Genomic DNA, 21,743 nt, shown 5'->3' on the forward strand with positions numbered 1-21,743 from the left:
TTGCTATCCCCCAGTCTTCTGGTACTATTCCTGAACATGATGACGACATAAAGATCAAAGCCAAAGGCTCTGCACTCCCCCCTAGCTTCCCACAGAATCCCAGGACCTATCCCATCCAGCCCAGGTGACTTATCTATTTTCACACCTTCCAGAATTGCTAACACCTCCTCCTTGTGAACCTCAATCCTACCTAGTCTAATAGCCTGTATCTCAGTATTCTCCTCGACAACATTGTCTTTTATATATATGTGTGCGTATACATATTATATATGTCAATAGACAACATCTGACCACATGATGTTAAGAAGTCATTGATAAAGCAGTTGAAAATGGTTGGGCATAGGACGTAGGCATTGCTGTAGTGACATGATGGAAGGGAGATTATTGACTTCCAGCATTAACAACCATCTTTCCTTGTGCTAAGTGTGGCTTCAACCATTGGAGGTTTTCTCCCCTTTCCCATTGGCTCTAGTTTAGCTTGCTTCCTTAATGCCATATTCAGTTAAATACCACCTCGATGTTGGTATGATGTTGAAGCTGTTATCCTTATCTCCCTTTTAGAGTTCATCTCTTCTGTTCGTGTTTGTGCTGTAGCGTTAGGCCATAATGCATTCAGGAACTGAGTGGCCCTGGTGAAATCCAAACGGAGCATCAGGGAGCAAGTTATTCCACTGTAACTGCCACTTGATGGCACTCTTGCTAACCCTTCCATTACTTTACCGATGGTGGAGTAGAACATAGGGAGGTAATTAACCAGGTTGGATTTGTCCACCGTTTTGTGAACAGGACATATGTGGGAAACTCTGCATGTTGTTGCATTGATGTCAGTATTGATCAGTATTGGAAAATCTCGTTGAGGGCATGGCCTGTTATGGAGTGCAAGTCTTCAGTACTATTGTCGGCATGTTGTCAGAACTCGTAGCCTTTTTACTAACCATTACCATCAGCTGTTTGTTGATACCATGTGGAGTGAATCGAATTGGCTGAAGACTGGCATCTGTGATGCTGGGCATTTCAACAGGAAGCGGAGATAAATGACCCACTTAGCACTTAGGTTTGACAATTAATGCATATGCTTCAGCCCTCTCTTCTGCAGTAATGTGCTGAGTTCCCCCAGTGTGAGGATATTAGTGGAGCTGGCCCCACCCGGAAGTGTTGTTTGTCTACTACCAGTTGTAAATGAAAATGCAGGACTGCAGGATAAAGATCTGATCTGTTGGTTGAGATATTGTAGTACCGTCTGTTGTTGGTACGTCTACTGTTTGACATGCAAGCAGCCCTGTAATGGAGCTTCACCAGGTTGACACCTCATGTAGGTATGCTTGGAAAGGTGGTAGTGAGTTGCCTTCTTAAACCACTCCAATACGTTTGATGTAGGTGCATAGCGACAATGCCTTTTGGAAGCGTGCTCCAGGAATTTTAACCGAGAACCATTGAAGGTAGGACAGTATGTTTCCAAATCCAAGTGATGAGTGGCTTGGTAGGGAACTTGTAAGTGATGGTGTTCTCATATATCTGCTGTCTTTGTCCTTATAGATGGTAATGATTATGGTTTAGAAGGAGCTTTGGTAAACTCCAACAGTGCATTTTGTACACAATCATCAAGGCAACAGGAAATCAACACTCTCAAAATCTATTCGGTGTAAACTTTAAATTCAGATATAATTGTCTGTGATAACTCCTCATTGTGGCTTTATATGTTCTTTGTTCTGTTTGGAATCAGATATTAATGATCAATAGGGTATTGATGTTTAATCCTAGCCTATGAGCCATTTGTTCAGGTTTTAACTTGGCATCTTAATTCCCTTTGTGGCTGTAGGCTTTTAGAACATTGAACAGTACAGCAGAGGGACAGACCCTTCAGCCCACCATATTTGTGCCAACCTTGACACTGTTCTAAATTAATCCCATCGGTCTCCACATGGTCCATATCCAACTAATCCCTATCTATACATGCATCTGTCTAAATGCCTCTTAAACATTGCTACTTTATATGTTTCAACCACTTCCCCTGGCAGCACATTCCAGGCACCTACCTCCCTCTGCATAAAAAAATTGTCTTGCACATCTCTCTTAGGCTATCCATCTGACTATCCATCTCTCATCTGTACCACTCATAATTTTATAAATTTCTATCATGGCGCCCCACTCCTCAGCCTCAGACCATCTAGCGAACAGTCCATGTTTGTCCAATCTCTCCTTATAGCTAATACACTCCAATCCAGGCAACATTCTAGTAAATCTCTTTTGCATCTTCTCCAAACCCTCCATATCCTTCTGATAGTGTGATGACCAGAACTGCACACCATACTTGAAATGTGGCCTAGCTAAAGTTTTAAACAGCTGTAGCATAACTTGCAAACTTTCATACTGTAGGCCCAAACCAATGAAGGCAAGCATCCTGTATGCCTCCCCTACCGCTTTATCCAATTGTGTTGCCACTTTTAGGGAACTATGGCCTTGCACCCTAGGATCCTTCCATATATCGTTGCTCCTAAGGGTCCTGCCATATACTGTATACTTGACTGTTTCATTTGATCTCCCAAAATGCATTACCTCATACTTGTTCAGATTAAACACTATTTTTTATTGTGCTGATTATTGTCTGGTTCGATAAAGAAATTTCCAGCTAACGATATGACTGAATTTTCTTCTCCTGTTTAAATGCAGGATTATGGTTTTTTTTTTCCTGATGCAATATGAAAAGTCAATAATTCTTTTAAAAGCAAGTTGAAAGGTCTTTGAAAATTTACTGTACTTCAAGTAGCTCCTCCAATGTAAACCAGTAAGATGCATCTGTATGTTTTGAGAAGTGTAACAGTGCTGCTTTACATTCTGGTACTCTGCAGGTGTGGTTTGACCGAAGAACCAACTACACACGCTCCTTAGCTGTGATGTCAATGGTGGGTTACATCCTAGGACTAGGGGATCGGTAAGGCAATTCAACTAATCTGGTGCTTTCCTAACTACCATATAGTGCAATGTTCGTTACAATTGTCTTCATAATACACTTTCAGGATTCGAGGGGCAGGGTGAACAGTTGGAGACGCATTTCAATGTTGTGGGTCTCCACATGATGGGGAAAGGGTGGAAATGTGCTGCCCATCACTTGCCATTCTCTATATGCAAAATACAACTGGAAAATGGCTTGGTCAATGCCCAGGGTGGGCAGTGTAAGTGTCAATTTGATAGGCATAAGTGCACAATCCTGTTTTGGTGGGCGTTAGGGCAATTATATAAAGCAGTTGTTTGCAAAAGCTACGTTTCATTGCAATCATTTCATCGTCCATTTGCAATGCATGCGGCGAACATGCATAGGTTGAAATGCTCATCAGAAGCAGCAATGACTTAAAAAGTGTGAATGCTGGTCAAAAACAAATCCATGACTTGTGTAAATTCAATGGGTGCTTTGGAAATGAGCTTCATCATCTGTCATGTAATTTTATTGATGGTGTGTACTGAATGTAATGAACAGTTGTGTGTATGGGATGGGAAGGAGCAGCAGAGTACCACTGAGCATGAGGAACACTTAGCTCAGGCCCCGCGTCTGCTCCCTTTCCCTATCAGGATCTATCAAAATGAGGGGTCCACAGGAGGATCAGGGATTTTCATCCCAGCCTCCATTTCTTTGGGATGAGCAAGGTGCAGTGTTGCTGCAGACTCCATATGTGCCAGGCCAATGTGACAAAACTATACCCACTGCTAGAGCGGGACCTGAGGGCTGCAGGAGTGGGAGGCCATCCTCTCTCTCTGAAAGTGACAACTATTTCAAACCACTGTGCAACTGGTGCCTCCCAAGGAATGTTGGATGACTTATATAGAATCTCTTAGTCATGCACTCTCAAATGAATAAGGACAGTGACTGATGTCGGGTTTACTTGATCGCACTGGTTCATTTTGTTTCTTAATGATGAGTTCAGTGCTGCAGCATGGGCAATAACATTCGGAAACATAGTTGGCTTCCACCACATATAAGGTTGCTGTTGACTGTATACACGTAGCACTAACGCAAATCAGTGGAATTAATCAATAGAAAAGGGTTTCCTTCTGGCAATCTGTGATCATCGTTGCCATTTCCTGGAGGTATGTTCCAGCTGCTCTGGCAGCTATCGGAACTCCTGAATACTGGAACACTCTCGTACCCAGTCAATTTGAGGGTCCAGGTGCCTTATAAGACTGGCTGTTGGGTGACAAAAACTACCCACTATGACCTTGGCTCATGACACCATTGTTCAACTACCTGACTGATGGGGAGCACAGATATGTGGACAGTTGGAGGGCCCTCCGGTATAGTCCACTCACAGTGTGGCACATTGTTCTGCTTTGCTGTGCTTTGCGCAATTGGAGTGGACAGTGAGATGATGTGATTGATGATGAGGAGCTGGGGGACAGGAACAGTCTCCTGAGGACAAGTACATTGGGAAAGTTATCCTTGTGCATAACATAGCTAAACTGTGTCAAACACCAGAAACCAGACAAGGCCTGATTTACATCTAGTTTCAGTAGATGAGAGCTAGGTGCAGCAGATCATCATGGAGTGTAAAATTGCTGAAGATTAAGATGCCAGCACTTCATTTGTATTTATGGAGGTGACCTGCAGCCTCTTGGATTTGTTTGTCATTGCTTTTGATGGTTGTAAATTAAAGCATGTGTTTGAAGTTGTCTGGTGTATGTGCTAAGTGCAGACTGTATATAGAGACATGCCAGAGGGCTCCTGACACCCAGTTAACCCATACTCCAGCAGAACTGATGTATTTTGGCAAGTGAGGTAATGGTTTAGCAAACACATTGAAGGTGTAATTTATTCATCAACACTGTATACCTGTCTTTGTTTAAATTGACCTTATTCACAATGGAATCTTCTGACAAAAGATCCTTCAGTATTGGCTGACTCCTTTGCTGTATTCCCAGGAAATCTGATAGGACTTTTGCATTTCTTTTCCCCAGACATCCATCCAACCTGATGCTGGACAGGCTTAGTGGAAAAATCTTACACATCGACTTCGGCGACTGTTTTGAGGTAAGGTTTTTGAGGCTCTGAGCAAAATAGTACACTTCCATATGACTTTGGAAACCATCCACTATTATTATGGAGAAACATCCAGCTTGCCAAATACAAATCATGTAGTGTATTTTCCCAACACTCTACACAACCTATTAATAGGAGTCATTAATCAAAGAATTAAGACAGTATACTGCTTCTCGGTTGCTGATCTAAACGTACCATTTGCACAGGCTAGTACAAGTAGAGTTGTTTTAAGGGAGATAGACAATGGTCTTCTTCAGGATTTCTATTATAGTACAAGGAGGAAAAGGAAAAATGAGGCTAAATGCTATGAAAATGTCACTGTCAATATACCCTGTGATACAGCAAATTGCAGCTAAACAAAATTGGGTTTGATTACTAGTCTGAGCTACAAGATGAGATAGTCATCCTTGAAGCAAGCTGATGGAAATGGCTTTCCCATTTCCCAGCAGAATGGATGAAGTTTGAAATTACGTCGGTGACTCCCGTTGGTACACATGAAAGCTCGAAAGTAAAGTAGTGTTCTATCAGATTACATAACTGATGTAAACTGCAGTGTTCCAATGCTGTCTTTCTTTACGGATCCATTTTTCCACAGGTTGCTATGACTAGGGAGAAATTCCCAGAGAAGATTCCATTCAGGCTGACTAGAATGTTAACCAATGCCATGGAGGTAATGGCCCTGCCTTGTTCTCATATTTTAAACAATGAAGCAATCTATCACACAAAAACGTGTTTACCTATTACATTTATTTATAGTAGATGACCCAATTTGTTGTTTGAGGTCCCAATGCTTAGAGTTCTAGAGGGGAAATTATCTAATTCTGTATGATAAGACCAGTTTGAAGCTCAGTATTCATGAAAATATCTCTGATTGATAGTCACTTGAAGAGTCGTGCTTTAGGAAGGGGCAAAGTTATTCTATGGTCAGAAAAATCTGCAGAAGAAGACAATCATTTTTTTCTTCTTTTTACGTGTGGAAGTGCTATCACACACAACCAAATGGCTTTTCCCTGTGGCAATTTTCACCTATTAACTACCATCACTAAATCACCACATTTCCAATTTTTCAATTTAAGTACTTTTAAGATACTTAAAAATTTAAGCATTTTAAGTGCTACGAAGATTGTTCACTTCAGTCAGCTGAGAGTAAAATATTGGTCTAATACACTGGGATAGCTCCCCTGCTCTTTGAAATAATGTTATGGAATCTTTCTCATCCATTTGAAAAGGCAGATAACATCTCAACTTAAAGATGATATATCACCAGTGCAACATTTCTTCAGTACTGCTCTGGAATGTCAACCTAATTTAATATGCTGTACGTTTTGGGATGGAAATTGAACTGTACAGTCAACACACATTCTTACTGAACATGCCTTTTATCATAAGCTGTTGATTTTCCATTCCTGCAAACTGCATTTATGTCACTTGTTGCTGTTCCACAGGTAACAGGATTGGATGGTAACTATCGAATCACATGTCACACAGTAATGGAAGTGCTTCGGGAGCACAGAGACAGTGTCATGGCTGTGCTTGAGGCCTTTGTTTATGATCCCTTGTTAAATTGGAGGCTTATGGACAGTGAGTATTCAGGAAGATTTTATTGAAGTAAGAGCTTTAGAGAACTTCTCAAAATCCAGGGCAAAAGATTCTTGAAGTTATTAGAAGCTAACATTTGAGGTAATCTCAGTGATTTGTTGTATCCTCAATACAAATCTCTTAGCTTAATCCAATAATATGTCGACAAGAACTTGCATTTATAAGAAATATTTATAATATAATGAAGTCACCACCTTCCTGCTTTCAAGATGCTAAACACCAGTGCAAGCAAATGGCTTTTTAAGTTGGCACTGAGAATCCACAGGTACCCATTTATTTTTTAAACAGATTGATGTTTGTGTATTAAAGGAAAAGCACAATGATTTAATTAAAATACATTTGTCCCCATTGTTCAGACAGTCGTAATTATTGAACAGCAAGATGCAAAAAATTATAACACAATAAAATATTTGTAATTTTTTATTAAATCTCATTAATCATGTGCAGTGGTTACATATGGAGATTCAAAAGCAAGCATAGCCTTTAAATGATTGGGGTTTAAGGCTGAAGGTTAATTGGATCAGAGTGCACAAATCTTATGTTGTGCCTATTTTCCAACCAAATATTCTGTTGATGTATTAAAGTTTTATACAAAAGTAACTTATTGGTAAATATCAAAACTTAAAACAACTGGGAAACGAGAATTTGTTTAGAAGGTTGAAGTTTCTCTGCAGTGTCAAGGAGCTGAGAGTTGCAAAATTGGTACTACAGCACCTCTATTTGTGAGCAAACCTAATTGCAGCATTTGTAAGCCTCCAACACAATGTTTCTATTATAATTGTGGACACAGCTTTCATATGAAAGTTTGACATAAATTTGTGACAAAATTGTGTTAACAGGTAACAAATGCAAACATGGTTAAATTACTACATATCTAAAATCATAGACTCTAATATGGCCCTCCTTTTCTTGATCACTCTGATTCTTTCTTGAAGTATGGTACCACTGGAGCTTTTTGCCTCAGTAAGATGGTGTTTTACGTAGCTAGATCTGAACAGTGCCAATAGGGAAAATAACAACCAGTCCTGACTCTGTCCTCACTGAACATTACTCATAGACAATAGTCACTGGATGGCAATTCAGACTGGGTACTGTTACTATTTTCCTGTACTTAACCCAGGATCCTTGAATATGATTAAAGCATCCTTCTGTCAATGTGCAATGGGAAAAAAAATGACCAATTATAATAAATGATTAAAAAGTGATCTCTAATCTTCAAATGCATGCACATAGAAGTATATCTAGAGATAGTAGGAACTGCCGATGCTGGAGAATCTGAGATAATACGGTGTGAAGCTGGATGAACACAGCAGGTCAAGCAGCATCAGAGGAGCAGGAAAGCTTGCCGTTTCGAATCGAGACCCTTCTTCAAAAGACCCGAAATGTCAGGCTTTCCTGCTCCTCTGATGCTGCTTGGCCTGCTGTGTTCATCCAGCTTCACACTGTGTTATCTTAGAAGTGTCTCTAGTTGCTTTTCAAAACAATTGGAACTATGTGTATAACTTCAGCTTTTTTTAAGGAAAAAACTATATGCTTGGAATACCTCAGCTTATCCACTGCTGAAACCCTTATCCATGGCTTTGTTACCTCCACACTTAACTATACCAACCCGCTCCTGCCCTGCCTCCTCCATTCCACTCTGTAAATTTGATGTTATCCAAAAGTTTTGTACCCAAGTCCCTACTTTTGCCATTTCCATTCACCTATCACCCCTATGCTTGTTGTCCTATATTGTCAAGGAACATAGTGAATTTAAAATATTCCTGTTGCTTTTTAAATCCCTCTGGCCCCATTCCTCAAACCTCTGTTATCTGTTCCCATCCCACAGTCCTCTGAGATATCTGTACTTGGGTAATTCTGACCATTTGAGCTTCCTTGATTTTAACTGCAATATAATAGCAGCTATGCTTCAGCTGCCGAGGCTCAAAGGTTTGGAGTTGTCTCTCTAACCCCCAAAGTCTCTCCACACTGCTTTCCTCCCTTTCAGTAACTTCTTAAAACATGCCATTCAAAGAAACCTGTAGCCACCTTCCCTGATATTGCCTTTTGTAGGTCAAAGTTAGATTTTGCTGCATATTTTCTGAAACGACTACTGATATTTTATTGGTTTAAAGGCACTTCATGAATGCAACTTGTAATTGGCTTATCTATTCACTAAACATCATACATTGTATACATTTAAATAGTTCTAATATATTATTTCCCTTCTCCAGCAAACATTAAAGGTAATAAACGGTCCAGGACAAGGACGGACTCCTACTCAAATAGTCAAACAGCTGGTGAGTAATCCTGTTTTCAGCGTATATGTTCTGATTACCCGCAGGTACTTTACTTGTTAGTTGACGCTTGTGTATTTTAGCCCAAGGCATGCTTTTGGGAAGGAAATGGAGAATGGATGTATGTAAGAGGAGGAGGAAAGAAACAGATTCTCAGCAATTTCCTTGTATATTCTCTTACTATATCTGAAGATATTGGCTTGAGGGTTTAGGTCCTGTGTACCAAAGATCCCACCAACATATCAATTATAATTTATGCATGAGTTGAAATAATGAGTATGATTCCCATATTTGTTTGAGTGAGGGCTATGAAGAACAGGCCTAATCATTTTCTCCCTGGGCGCAGATAAAATTCCTCACTTAATTGTTGGTGTTTGTCTTTTTTCAGATGATGGCAAGTATTTCAGTATTTTTTCTGTTTGTATTTCAATGTTTCTTCACCATCACTGTTGTCCTGAAATTTCTGTACAATTTATGTTTTAGAATTGCTCGATGGGGTAGAACTTGGAGAAACTACACATAAGAAACCAGGTACTACCGTGCCTGAATCCATCCATTCCTTCAGTAAGTTATCTTAATGTTATAATATCAGGATGTGCACCTCTACGTTCCTTAACTTAACTTATTGGTTTATGTTGAATATTTGTTTAAATGATAAAAAAAATTAAGATGATGACTTTAATTTTGAAATCTGTATGGTAAAATAAATGAACAACTATGAGGGCAGAGGTAGTAGGAATTGCAGATGCTGGAGAATCTGAGATAATAAGGTGTAGAGCTGGATGAACACAGCAGGCCAAGCAGCACCAGAGGAGCAGGAAAGCTGACGTTTCGGGTCTAGACCCAAAATGTCAGCTTTGCTGCTTGGCCTGCTGTGTTCATCCAGCTCTACGCCTTGTTATCTAGGTATGAGGGCAGATATCATGTTTAAATGCTGATTTAAAAGGAGTGTTTTTAAATCTCATCATCACCTATTGAGGTGTTGAAAAACTTTCAACAAATAATCAATCAGTTTCCAAAAACAGGAAGAATGGGAGTGGTGACTTGGACTTCAAAAGAAGCACATTTACTTTGTGTTTTCCATCTGTCTGTACAGTTCAGTAAAAATGTTGGGGATTGATGATACTGTGCACATAACTACAGAATAGTGCTATGACAACACAAACAAGCCACTACCACTGGCCCTGTTCTCCCATATTTAATTGTTCCTTTTTTTTCAGTTGGGGATGGTTTGGTGCAACCTGAGGCCTTGAACAAAAAGGCCATTCAGATTATTAACAGAGTCAGAGACAAGCTCACAGGTAAGATTGAGTTGCAATTTGTAACTTTCTCCAATTCATAAGGGATTTGCTGATTTAATTTTAAGTTGAAATTCTCTTTTCAACAACTTATTCCAGTAGAATATAACACCCCTCACTATCTGCATGGGTTTGCTCCAAGTGCCTCGGTTTCCAGCCACAGTCCAAAGATGTACAGGTTAGGTAGATTGGCCATGCTAAATTGCCCATAGTGTCCAGGGGTGTGTAAGTTAGGTGAATTAGCCATGGGAAATGAAGGGTTATGGGGAGAGGGGAGATGGGTCTGCGTGGGATGCTCTTCGGAAGGATAGTGTGGACTTGTTGGGCCAAATGGCCTGTTTACACACTGTGTCTTCAGATACTGAGGCAGGAAAGAAAGAGTTGTATGTATATAGCATTTTTCACCCACTTAGGCCACTTCACAGCCAGGTTATTACTTTTAAGTGTTTCAGTGTCCATAAACATGATAACCATTTTGCATGTAGCAAAGTAACAGACCAAAATAAGTAACCACTTCATCTGCATTTACTCATGTTAATAGAGGAATAACTTCTGGCAAGACCTAGTGCATGAAATGTTGCATTGTTTAGTTTAATGTCTTGTCAAATAGCAATGCTCTGAGCGCCGCACAGCAGATCACCATAGATCACATTCTCAAGTTCTACAACAGGGGATGGACCACCAACCTTTTGACTAAAATGCAAGAGTGCTGTACAAAGTCAAATCGACGTCTGATTGATGAAATTAAGAGACAAGTAGAGAGTATTCTGTCAAAAGTATTATCAAGGGGACACACTTAGAAAGTGAAAAGCAAGAGGTTTAGAGGCGATTTGAAGAAAAACCTTTTCACCCAGAATGTGGTAAGGGTCTGGAATGCTTGCCTGGGAGGATGGTTGAGGCAGAAAACCTCACAATCTTTTAAAAAGTACTTGGATGAGCACTTGAAGTATCATAACACTGAAGGTACTGAAGACAACAAATGCTGGAGATCACAGCGGCTCAGGCAGCATCCATGGAGACAAAGCAAGCTAATGTTTTGGTATGGATGACTCTGCAGTAATTTGCCCCTACTAGTGTAGGGTGTAGTTTACTTTTGACAGTACAAACTTGATGAACATCTTCTGTCCTGTGATTGTATACACTTTCAGCTCATTTTACACGTCTTTCGGATAACTGTCTAAAAGGAATCCTTTACTTACGTTAACTATAGAATAGGATTAGTTGGTTGTTAAGTTGTTCAGTGACAAGCTACCTTGCATTTACTTAAGAAAATTGATCATTTCGGGGCTGTGGTGATGTGTGGAAAATACCATTGATCGTATAATCATACAATTAACCGCAATTCAAGAGAATTGTGCATGTATCAGAGATAAAATTGGATTTCATGTGATACAAACAATGTAGTTTTATCTTTCGTTTCTAAGTAAAGCACCCTTTATGGAGATGGTTATTCACCATAATTTACTAGTTTTTGTATTTTATGCGTGTGTTTGTAAATATTGTAACTAGCTAGATTCTAACTACATTGCTTCTCATGAGTTAGAGGGTAAACTGTTTCCTATAAACAAATTGAATGTGATTTTATGGAAAGTTTATGTCCTTGCATGATTTTAATGTAAGATTAATCAACAATCAACATTAGCATTGCCCAGGAAGAATTAAGACAAAGTACAATTGTTAGGTGTACATAAAATATACCATACCAATTATGCTATTGGACTAGTACTCCAGAAAATTGAACTAATAATCCAATAATTAAGTAAATCCAGAATAAAATTCTAGTATCAGTAATGGTGATCACATACCTGCTGGATAATGATAGATGTCCAACTGATTCATTAATGTCGTTTAAAGGATTTAAGGAAGGCTATTTGCTGTCTATAACCAGTCAGCCCCATATATGACTCAAGATCTCGGGCAATTTGGTTAACTCTTACCTGACTCTGAAATGGTCCAGCAATCCATTCCGTTATCACCCTCACCACCTCAGTGATCAGGGACGAACATGAAAATGCTGGCTTTGCTAGTGACACCCACCCTGTGAGTCAATTATTTCAAAAATTAAGCATTGCTATCCAGCCGAGGAAAATAAGACAAGCACTTGAAAGCATTTTAAAGTTTTAAATTTTGTCTTTAATTCTACTATAAATTCCTTTGTCTAAAGTTATGTTGGAAGCTACCTGTATTGACTTGTTTCCTAGTAATTACATCCTTCTCCTAATGACGCTGCTGCATTGGTGGAAGCAGTAATTATTTGCTGAAAGTTTAAAGAGGCAACTTTATAATAAATGCCAATGTCTAAAGGTAAAATCGCCATAGTCCTACTGGACGATAGGGCTGCTCTCTCAAAAGAGAGAGATTTTACTCACCTCATGCAGGGGGAAAGGTTGAGAAGGAAAGGTCTTCATGGTAGCCTCAGCCAATGCAGGAATAGAACCCACATTACTGGCATTACATCCAGCCAACTGAGCTAACTGACTGTAGTCAATGTCTACATATTAATGTAAAAATTTGATAGTGGAAGTGCATGAGGTAACTCATTCAATAGACTCGTTTAAATTTCAAAGTTTAAATCTCTGTATTTTAAATAAGTTTTCTCTGAATGGTTTGCTGGTGGCAGCAGCTTCACCACTCCCATCTTCATTAAAAAGTACTTTCAAGGGAATATTGTCGAATTACTATTCCTTTTATTTAAACATTAATTATTAGAAGTTATTGCTGTAATATTTCTGTGAAGTACAGGAAGTCCTTACTTAAATTTGTAGTTGGTTCCTGAAAATTGTAATTTTAAGTTCAGAAACGTGAAGTAAAATATTGATTCCTAATGTTAAAACTGGAGTCAAGTTCCATTGGACCTTCCTTAGCAGAGATTTTTTTTAAAAAGCTAAATTTTACATTGGTAAATGAAATAACTTCAAATGAGAAATTTTTAAAAAGATGAAAATGTAACATTCTATTTACAGAACCTCCTATAGAGGCTCTTCAGATTATAGCTTGGGGTGCCCCTGTCTGGGGTCTGCAAGGGTGGGCCTTTGCTCATTGGTTTCTGGGTTGCTTGCTGGGGTCATTGTTCGTCACTGACATGGCCTCTGCCTTATCATCTTTTTGCAATACCACAGTGCCCATTCTTGCTGGCCACTGCTCAGTGGTGACATCTACAGGGCTGTCTGCAGGGTATTGGCTCTTCCTTCTCCTGACTGGGCTCGGTAGCAACATTCTCCAAATTTCCCCCCCTCTCTCACTCTGGAGTGGCACCAGGGCCACAGGTCTCCTGTGACAGATTGTGGCATGCAGCATAGGACAGTGCAGGAGCTTCTGGGGATTTTCCAGGCTAGAGGACAGATAATGTTGGACATTCTGATCCAAAGGAGTTTGGCTGTCCTCCTCTGTTGATTGCCAGGCTGTTGTGGGAATTATGCAGTTCCCCAGGTGGCATTTTCAGAGGGAGAGTGTTACTACCAAGCTCTATCATGACCATGGCTGTGCCCTGCTGACTGGGAAAGGTGACTGTCTTACGTCCAGGCAGAACCTCAGGAGATGCCTTTGGGCTGTGGCTTGGCCACGTGCAGCAGCTATGAGGCTTGGTGAGTGGGGACTCGCTAGTGAAGACTTCGGCTCTGGTACAGTAGACGGAGTGGCTGCAAGTCAGAAGACTGGTCCACACCTCAAGTCTGAGAGATGACAAAATCATGCCACAATGACACTAGTTGGGTCAGGTCAAGATTCTGAGAGATTTCCAGCCCTAGCAACTTAAAGCAAAACAACACTAAACTGGGCAACATTGAACATTCGTTCTATATTGGTTAAAATACAAAATCTGTATCAGATTTAAGAAGCTGTTTCATTTACACTTATAGTTTGATGTTAATGTAAACTGCAAAATAAATTTTAGATTGTGATGATGGTTGGTTTGTTTTTCAGGTCGTGATTTTGCGCATGATGAGACTTTGGATGTTCCCACTCAGGTAGAGCTGCTAATTAAACAGGCAACATCCCACGAGAACCTCTGCCAGTGCTACATTGGATGGTAAGTGACAGAACATCATCCAACAATATGTAGAAAGATCGCACTGTTCTCGCATTAGGTTTCTCTGGAGAAAATACAGAGACAATTTTGCAGATTTTTAAAAATTAGTTACAAGCTCATATTTTTACTACAAAGCAATTGAGAGCTTACAAATACTTAAGTAAAGCACCACCCTTTCTAAAAAGTAGACAGATTATGTTGCAGCTGTACAAGATGCTAGTGAGGCCACACCTGGAGTACTGTGTGCAGTTTTGGTCTCCTTACTTGAGAAAGGATGTACTGGCACTGGAGGGGGTGCAGAGAAGGTTCGCTAGGTTGATTCCAGAGTTGAAGGGGTTGGCTTATGAGGAGAGACTGAGTAGATCAGGATTATCGTCATTGGAATTCAGAAGATTGAGGCGGGATCACATAGAAACATATAAAATTATGAAGGAGATAGATAAGATAGAGAGAATGTTTCCACTGGCAGGTGAAGCTGGGACTAGAGGGCATAGCCTCGAGATTAGAGGGAGCAGATTTAGGACTGAATTAAGAAGGTACTTCTTCACCCAGAGCATTGTTAATCTATGGAATTCCTTGCTCAGTGAAGTAGTTGCCGCTACTTCAGTAAATATTTTTAAAGCTAAGGTGTTTTTTTTTAATAATAAAGGAATTAAGGGATACGGTGAGAGCACAGATAAGTGGATCTGGGTCCACGAAAAGATCAGCCATGATCTTATTGAATGGCACAGCAGGCTCGAAGGGCCAAATGGCCTACTCCTCCCAGTTCTTATGGTCAAATGCATTGTTAGAATTCATTTCAAGAGGGCTAGAATACAAGAGCTGAGGTGTACTGCTGAGGCTGTGTACGACTCTGGTCAGACCACATTTGGAATATTGTGAGTCGTTTTGGGCCCCATATCTAAGAAAGGATGTGCTGGCTTTGGAGAGGGTCACGAGGAGGTTCACAACGGTGATTTCAGGTATGAAGGACTTGTTACATGGGAGTGGTTGAGGACTCTGGGTCTGTACTTAATGGAGTTCAGAGGATAGTGGGCGGGGTGGGCGCAGGGGAGATCCAATTGAAACTTACAGAATATTGAGAGGCTTGGATAGAGTGGAAATGGAGGAAACGTTTCCACGAGGAGGAGAGACCGGACCTGAGGGTACAGTGAAGGGATGACACTTTAGAACTGAAATAAGAAGAAATTTTTATTAAGCTGTGGAATTCATTGTTGCAGAGGGCTATGGAGGCCAAATCATTGAGTGTATTGAAGACAGAGATAGCTAGGTTCGCAATAAACAACTGCACCTCCCAGTCGCAAACCATTTCCACTCCCCCTCCCATTCTTTAGATGACATGTCCATCATGGGCCTCCTGCAGTGCCACAATGATGCCACCCGAAGGCTGCAGGAACAGCAACTCATATTCTGCTTGGGAACCCTGCAGCCCAATGGTATCAATGTGGACTTCACAAGCTTCAAAATCTCCCCTTCCCCAACTGCATCCCTAAACCAGCCCAGTTCGTCCCCTCCCCCCACTGCACCACACAACCAGCCCAGCTCTTCCACTCCACCCACTGCATCCCAAAACCAGTCCAACCTGTTTCTGCCTCCCTAACCTGTTCTTCCTCTCACCCATCCCTTCCTCCCACCCCAAGCCGCACCCCCATCTACCTACTAACCTCATCCCACCTCCTTGACCTGTCCGTCTTCCCTGGACTGACCTATCCCCTCCCTACCTCCCCACCTATACTCTCCTCTCCACCTATCTTCTTTTCTCTCCATCTTCGGTTCGCCTCCCCCTCTCTCCCTATTTATTCCAGAACCCTCACCCCATCCCCCTCTCTGATGAAGGGTCTAGGCCCGAAACGTCAGCTTTTGTGCTCCTGAGATGCTGCTTGGCCTGCTGCGTTCATCCAGCCTCACATTTTATTATCCAAGATAGCTAGGTTCTTGATTTGTAAAGGGACCAAAGAGTACGGGGAGAAAGCAGAATAATGGGGTTGAGAAACATATCAGCCATGACTGAATGGCATAATTCTGCTCCTGTATCTTCTTATCCTTGTTATCTACTGAACTGCAACTGCAGCAGTTTGATGCTCCCCTGCATTTTCATAATTAGTGGTGTATACTCTAATGTTCATTGTTTCTTGAGCATTGTCCAATCCTAGTTTGTCTGTAGATTTTCTCACAGTGTGCCGCCAACAGAAAGGAAGGATTAGTGGTGAACAGTTGATTTTCAGATTGGAATAGAGTGCTGTGCCCCAAATGTCAGTATCATTGTTCTTTTTTGATGTGTATTAATTACCTAGATTTGAGTACATAGGGCACCACTTCAAAATTTGCCGACAACATAAAACTCTGAGATGCAATAAATATTTAAAAGGATAGTAAGGAGGACATAAACTGGTGAAATGTGAAATATTACAATGAACAAGTCTAAAGTGGTACATTTTGGTAGAAAGTATAAAGAGAGACAATATAATTAAAATTGCATTTGTATGCACATAAACCACTGAAAGTGACAGGACAACTCGAGAAAGCTGTGTCAAAGCTTTAGGAAGGTTGAACAAGAGGTTTTTGAAAATGGTGCCAGGGAAGAGGGACTTCAGTAATTATAGAAAGCCAGAGAGGTTGGTCTGTATCCTTTGAGAAGGTTTAGTAATGTGGAACTGCTTTTGACGGCAGAAGGATCAATAAACAGACGACATTGACTGAAGGTTTGAAGGGCAAGTGGACCAGAATGATTTGAGGAAAAATGATATGCAGTGAATTTTCAATCTGGAATACACTGCCTGAGTGAATGGTGAAAGCAGATTCAGTAATAACTTTCTAAAGAAAACTGGATAGATGTTTGAAAGAAAAACATTCACCAGGCTGGAGAGTGGGCCTAATTAGATAAGTCTATTGAACAGCTGTCACAAGAATGATGGATGGATTGAATGGTCTCCAACTATACTGTATCTTTCCATGGTTATACACACTATTTTTTTCAATAAGAAAACGAGTAGCTGTTCATCCAAGCCAAATGATATTTGAGGTGAAATTGATGTCTTGCTTTTCAGTGCCAGTCGTTGAAATTGGTTGTCAATTAGAATGTCACAGGACCACAGGAAAATCCATTTAGTTAGCTGAACCTGTTTGTGCAGAGACTATGGATGGCTGAATGTATTAACACTTCTGAACTCTTGCAGAAGAAAAGTGCTTTTTGGACAGTTGCAGTTAAGGTGAAGAGAGGCTTTTGCCTTGATTGTACAGAAAAGGACAGATTATTGAGAATGTGGAACCAGTATTGTGCAGGAATCCTCAAACTTTTCAATTAATTATGTGTGATTAAGAGTTTGGAATCTCAGTATAGTGAAATTGCATGAATAGAACATTCCACCCTCGCAATTATCGGCATTAGACGTGGGTGTAAGTACAAGCCGAATGCAAAGTACAATTACCTGTGTTTATATAACCTAGTAATGACCCCAATTTCAGAAGACATTCCCTACTGGGATTATCACATTTGTGATGGGCCGAGTGTGCTGCAAATCAAGCCACACCAAAAGTGCAAAGGTTTAGTAATTGCAAAAATACTGTTTTTCTTTATCATCACTATTTAGAACAAAAAAGTTTCACCGTAATCCATGAATATCATATACATACATACATATAGAAAAAAAACACATTTCAACCCATGGGCTAAACAAAGCCTACTTTTCCTACTAGTTGTGTGGCCATGGAAACGGAGTTCTCCTTGTGATCCAATGCTTTTTATTTGTTGTTTATTCTGATGGTGGTTTAAAAGGACTGTTTTAAATGCCTTTATGTCATTGGAGATTGAATGCTAAATGAGGATGTGCTGTCAAGATATGCTGATATCCTTGACGTGAGGTATAATACCAAAGAATAGAAAAATTAATTTGAGCTTTGTGTGACCCATGAAGCTCGATCTATTCATAAAGTGGCCCATGAAGATGGACTTGGACAGTCTTGCCTCACTGCATTAGTGTGTGACAATTTCACTTCTCATTTCAAAAGTTCTTATTATGCTTCCACCTGAGCCTGGTTAATTGGGAGCAGGACTGTGCATCGGAATCACTTCCTTAGGGCTGTCATGAATGTATTCTCATACTTTTCAATCAACAGATTTGTAACTTCCTCATTTAATGGTAAATTTCAATATAAATAGATAACAGGTCTGTGTATTTGACTTTTGCAAACAAACTTACAGCATAGAGAAGAATTGATAAGTTTGCTGTGCAGAAAAGTAATATACTTTTTTTTAAATCCTCAGGTGTCCCTTTTGGTGAAGGAATTTTGGAACCTGCGGACAGCCTCTCATGTTGAACTTGGATTCTTGTTAAACAAGCCATTTTTAATATAGCTTCCAATCTGCCAGATGTGGTGACTAAACCGTGTAGCCAAACAGAGTAATTTGGTAGCCTGTAACCTGCATCCTACAAGGCAGAGCTAACCTTTGAAACGCACAGATATGACACCCTAACCTGTGGAAGATTTCCCAGAACAAGTTAGTGCTTTTCTGGCCACTTTGTGCTGAGCAAAACGTTCTGAGGATTGAGCTGGTCACCAAGTGCTGACAGACTGAATATCACTCATGTAAATAACAAGAATGTTTCTAATGCTAAACTAATCACCTGTAGCTGAGCACACCGAATGAAGTATAGAGCTTGTAACTACTATGGAATGCATATGATTTCTGGCCAGTCTTGGAGACAATGAACTGTTATTGTAAAATACCAATAAAGATGTCAATCTAGAATTACCTATTTGACACCAAATATATTTTTTACCAAAATAGTTTAAACAGTTGATGACTGTTAAGTTGGAATCTCATTTTTATTAGATTGTAAAAATTTGAAATCTTGAGTCATTACAAAAGCACAAGTAATATGTACGCATTAAAGCACACAACTGGCAAACTGCAAACTACACACTGCAAAATCCCTTTCGCAGTTCGACTGTTTGTTTTCTATCATTAACACTGGTAGCAGACTTTCATCACACTGTGTGAAAATGTCCTAGATCATCCTGGTGTTGGGAAAACTCAGTTCACATGCCCTTTCTATCGAGTTACATCGAATGTACAGTACAGAAACAAGCTATTTGGTCTAATTAGGTCTATCCACCTAACAACCATTCCCCTCTACCTTTACTATCCCTCTGCATTATTGTATCTTTGTTGTTTGCTCTACCTGCTCCATATGGTGGAAAGTTCCTTCTGTCCACCCTGTGGATAAAGACCTAACAAAGCCTTCTAAGTAAGAAGCCTGGAGTGGCGACTCCCAATTCTCAGATTTCAGGTTATCTTTATCTATAAAGCTGATATAAAACTGGAGGCTGATATGCCTAGTGCTTGAGACAACCTATCCTCCAAAATGGAAGTAGACTGCACAAGGGAGGATGGTACAGGCATTCAGAAGAACCTAAAGGTTTTTTAGAAATTGCCATTTAATATTGACATCTCTCTTGCACGGAAGGACAGAGGGTCTAGAGATGGAATAATGTTAGTCCAGGAATGGAGTGGGGACTGTTCATGGCCCTTCCAAAATAATGAATCACAGTTTCCAGTAATGGGGCAGACAATTGCATGTAGTAGCATCGGATATCTACCAGCCCTACATTAGCCCCTTCATACTGACCCCACAATCCCCTGCAGATCTGTGAGCAACATTCCATCTAAGCTATGTGGCCATGCAGCTAGTCCAAGGTCCCACACATGCCAATTGACCTGCTAACGCATTAATCCATAGAACCCCTTCTGTGTGGAAATAGGCCCTTCGGCACAAGTCCACATCAACCCTCAGAGCATCCCACCCAGACCCATTCCCCAAATCCACCTAATCTATATATTCCTGAACACTATGAACAATTTAGCATGGCCAATCCACTTAGCCTACACATCCTTGGACTGTGGGAGGAAACTGGAGCACCCGGAGGAAACCCATGCAGACATGGGGAGAACGTGCAAACTCCACACAGATGGTTGCCCGAGGGGGAAATCGAACCAAGGTCCTGGTGCTGTGAGGCAGCGGTGCTGACCACTGAGTCACCGTGCTGCCCATTGACATCTTTGGCATTGACTAACCATAAATTAGAGGGGTATTGTTTATGAGTATTGACAGATTTGATTCTAATGTTAATGATAGTTTCACAGCAAAGGGTTAATTGACCCCTTAAAACTGTCCATTTTAATAACTAAGTTTCTGTAATCTGCAATACCACTTCTGGGCACAAGATGTCACCAGATCACCCCAGTTTCGTAACAGATGAAAATCAAGGATGAAACACATTCTATTTTGTGCTGAAGCAAAGGTACAGCCAAACTTGAACAATTTCACTGTGATAAGCATGTCCTCCTTCTCAACTATTAAGGTGTCATGCACAAGAGAATATACATAGACCAACAAATAAACAATCAAACTTGCATGTGCAAGCATGGCATTCATTCTTATGGACAGGCATAACTTAAATATGCATGTGACTGACATGGCATTAATGTAGAACTACCAGTAAATGCCATCTAATGTGTTTGGGCGTGTACTGATCTTTTATGTTCAATATCAAAGACGATAATTGAAATAGTGTGTTTTGCACAAAAATGTCTTATGTTTTAATTGCAGAGAATCCAGTAGGTCCCAAGGGCTTCAAAAAGTGGGAATAAACACTGTTGAACTGTGGTTTAGGCTATAAATCACAAAACATTAGTTTGAGAAGTACTGGAGAAGTAGTAGTAGCCATAAACAATCTAGCCAAATAGATTGGGGAAAGTTTTAAGAGAGAGGGCAATTACCCCCTACCGCAGTCCTTGCCAAAAGAACTTCTGTTGGCACTTTAACTAGAAATCCAACACCTACAGCAATTATACAATAATGATAATCAGTTTCAAATGATTCCGAATGGATCTGCCTCTAAACGACATGAGGTCCAAACCGAGAGAGCTGCTGGAACATTTTTACCCAGAGAGTGGCAAAAAGCCAGTAACTCCACACTCTGAGTCGTGTTCACTGTTGGGACTGCAGGCAGACCCTGAGAAGAAAGAAAGGTGCATTCTAAATTTGGTTAAGTCCAGCGATACAAGTGACAGGGAGTTGAGAGTGTTGTTGAGGGATGGAAGTGAAGAAAGGGGCAGTGCAGTCTTAGGAGGGAGGCTGTCCCTAGTGTGCACAGGGATCCTCTGAAGTTGATGCTCACCGTTCTGGCCTGTGCAGTGAAAGCTACCACTCTGATCATTTAGGGAAGGCGATGGCCTAGTAGTACTACTGCTGCTATGTTAATCCAGAAACCCAGATAATGTTCTGGGGACCCAGGTTTGAATCCCACCATGGCAGATGGTGGAATTTGAATTCAATAAATATCTGGAATTAAAAATCTGATGATGACCATGAATCCATTGCCAATTCTTGGAAAAACACATCTGTTTCACTAATGTCCTTTAGGGAAGGAAACTGCCATCCTTACCTGGTCTGACCTACATGTAACTCCAAATCGACTGGAATGTGGTTGACTGTTGAATGCCCTCTAGG

At 40.5% G+C, this 21,743-nt stretch overlaps 1 protein-coding gene across 4 annotated transcripts in view; it reads left to right on the forward strand.

The window, feature by feature from the left end:
- Nucleotides 1-18,982, forward strand: part of mtor (mechanistic target of rapamycin kinase) — a 366,257-nt gene extending 347,275 nt beyond the window's left edge. For all 4 annotated transcript variants that reach the window (XM_048561203.2, XM_048561201.2, XM_048561202.2 and 1 more), the window contains 9 exons: nt 2,850-2,932; nt 4,948-5,020; nt 5,625-5,699; nt 6,475-6,610; nt 8,842-8,907; nt 9,388-9,468; nt 10,125-10,205; nt 14,124-14,229; nt 18,494-18,982. In XM_048561203.2, the coding sequence (XP_048417160.1) occupies nt 2,850-2,932; nt 4,948-5,020; nt 5,625-5,699; nt 6,475-6,610; nt 8,842-8,907; nt 9,388-9,468; nt 10,125-10,205; nt 14,124-14,229; nt 18,494-18,509 (717 nt within the window). In that variant the 3' untranslated portion in view covers nt 18,510-18,982. The remainder of the gene's footprint in view (nt 1-2,849; nt 2,933-4,947; nt 5,021-5,624; nt 5,700-6,474; nt 6,611-8,841; nt 8,908-9,387; nt 9,469-10,124; nt 10,206-14,123; nt 14,230-18,493) is intronic.
- Nucleotides 18,983-21,743: the final 2,761 nt, after the last annotated feature.

This window comes from Stegostoma tigrinum, chromosome 28, assembly GCF_030684315.1.
Source record: "Stegostoma tigrinum isolate sSteTig4 chromosome 28, sSteTig4.hap1, whole genome shotgun sequence".
Taxonomy (NCBI): Eukaryota; Metazoa; Chordata; class Chondrichthyes; order Orectolobiformes; family Stegostomatidae; genus Stegostoma; species Stegostoma tigrinum.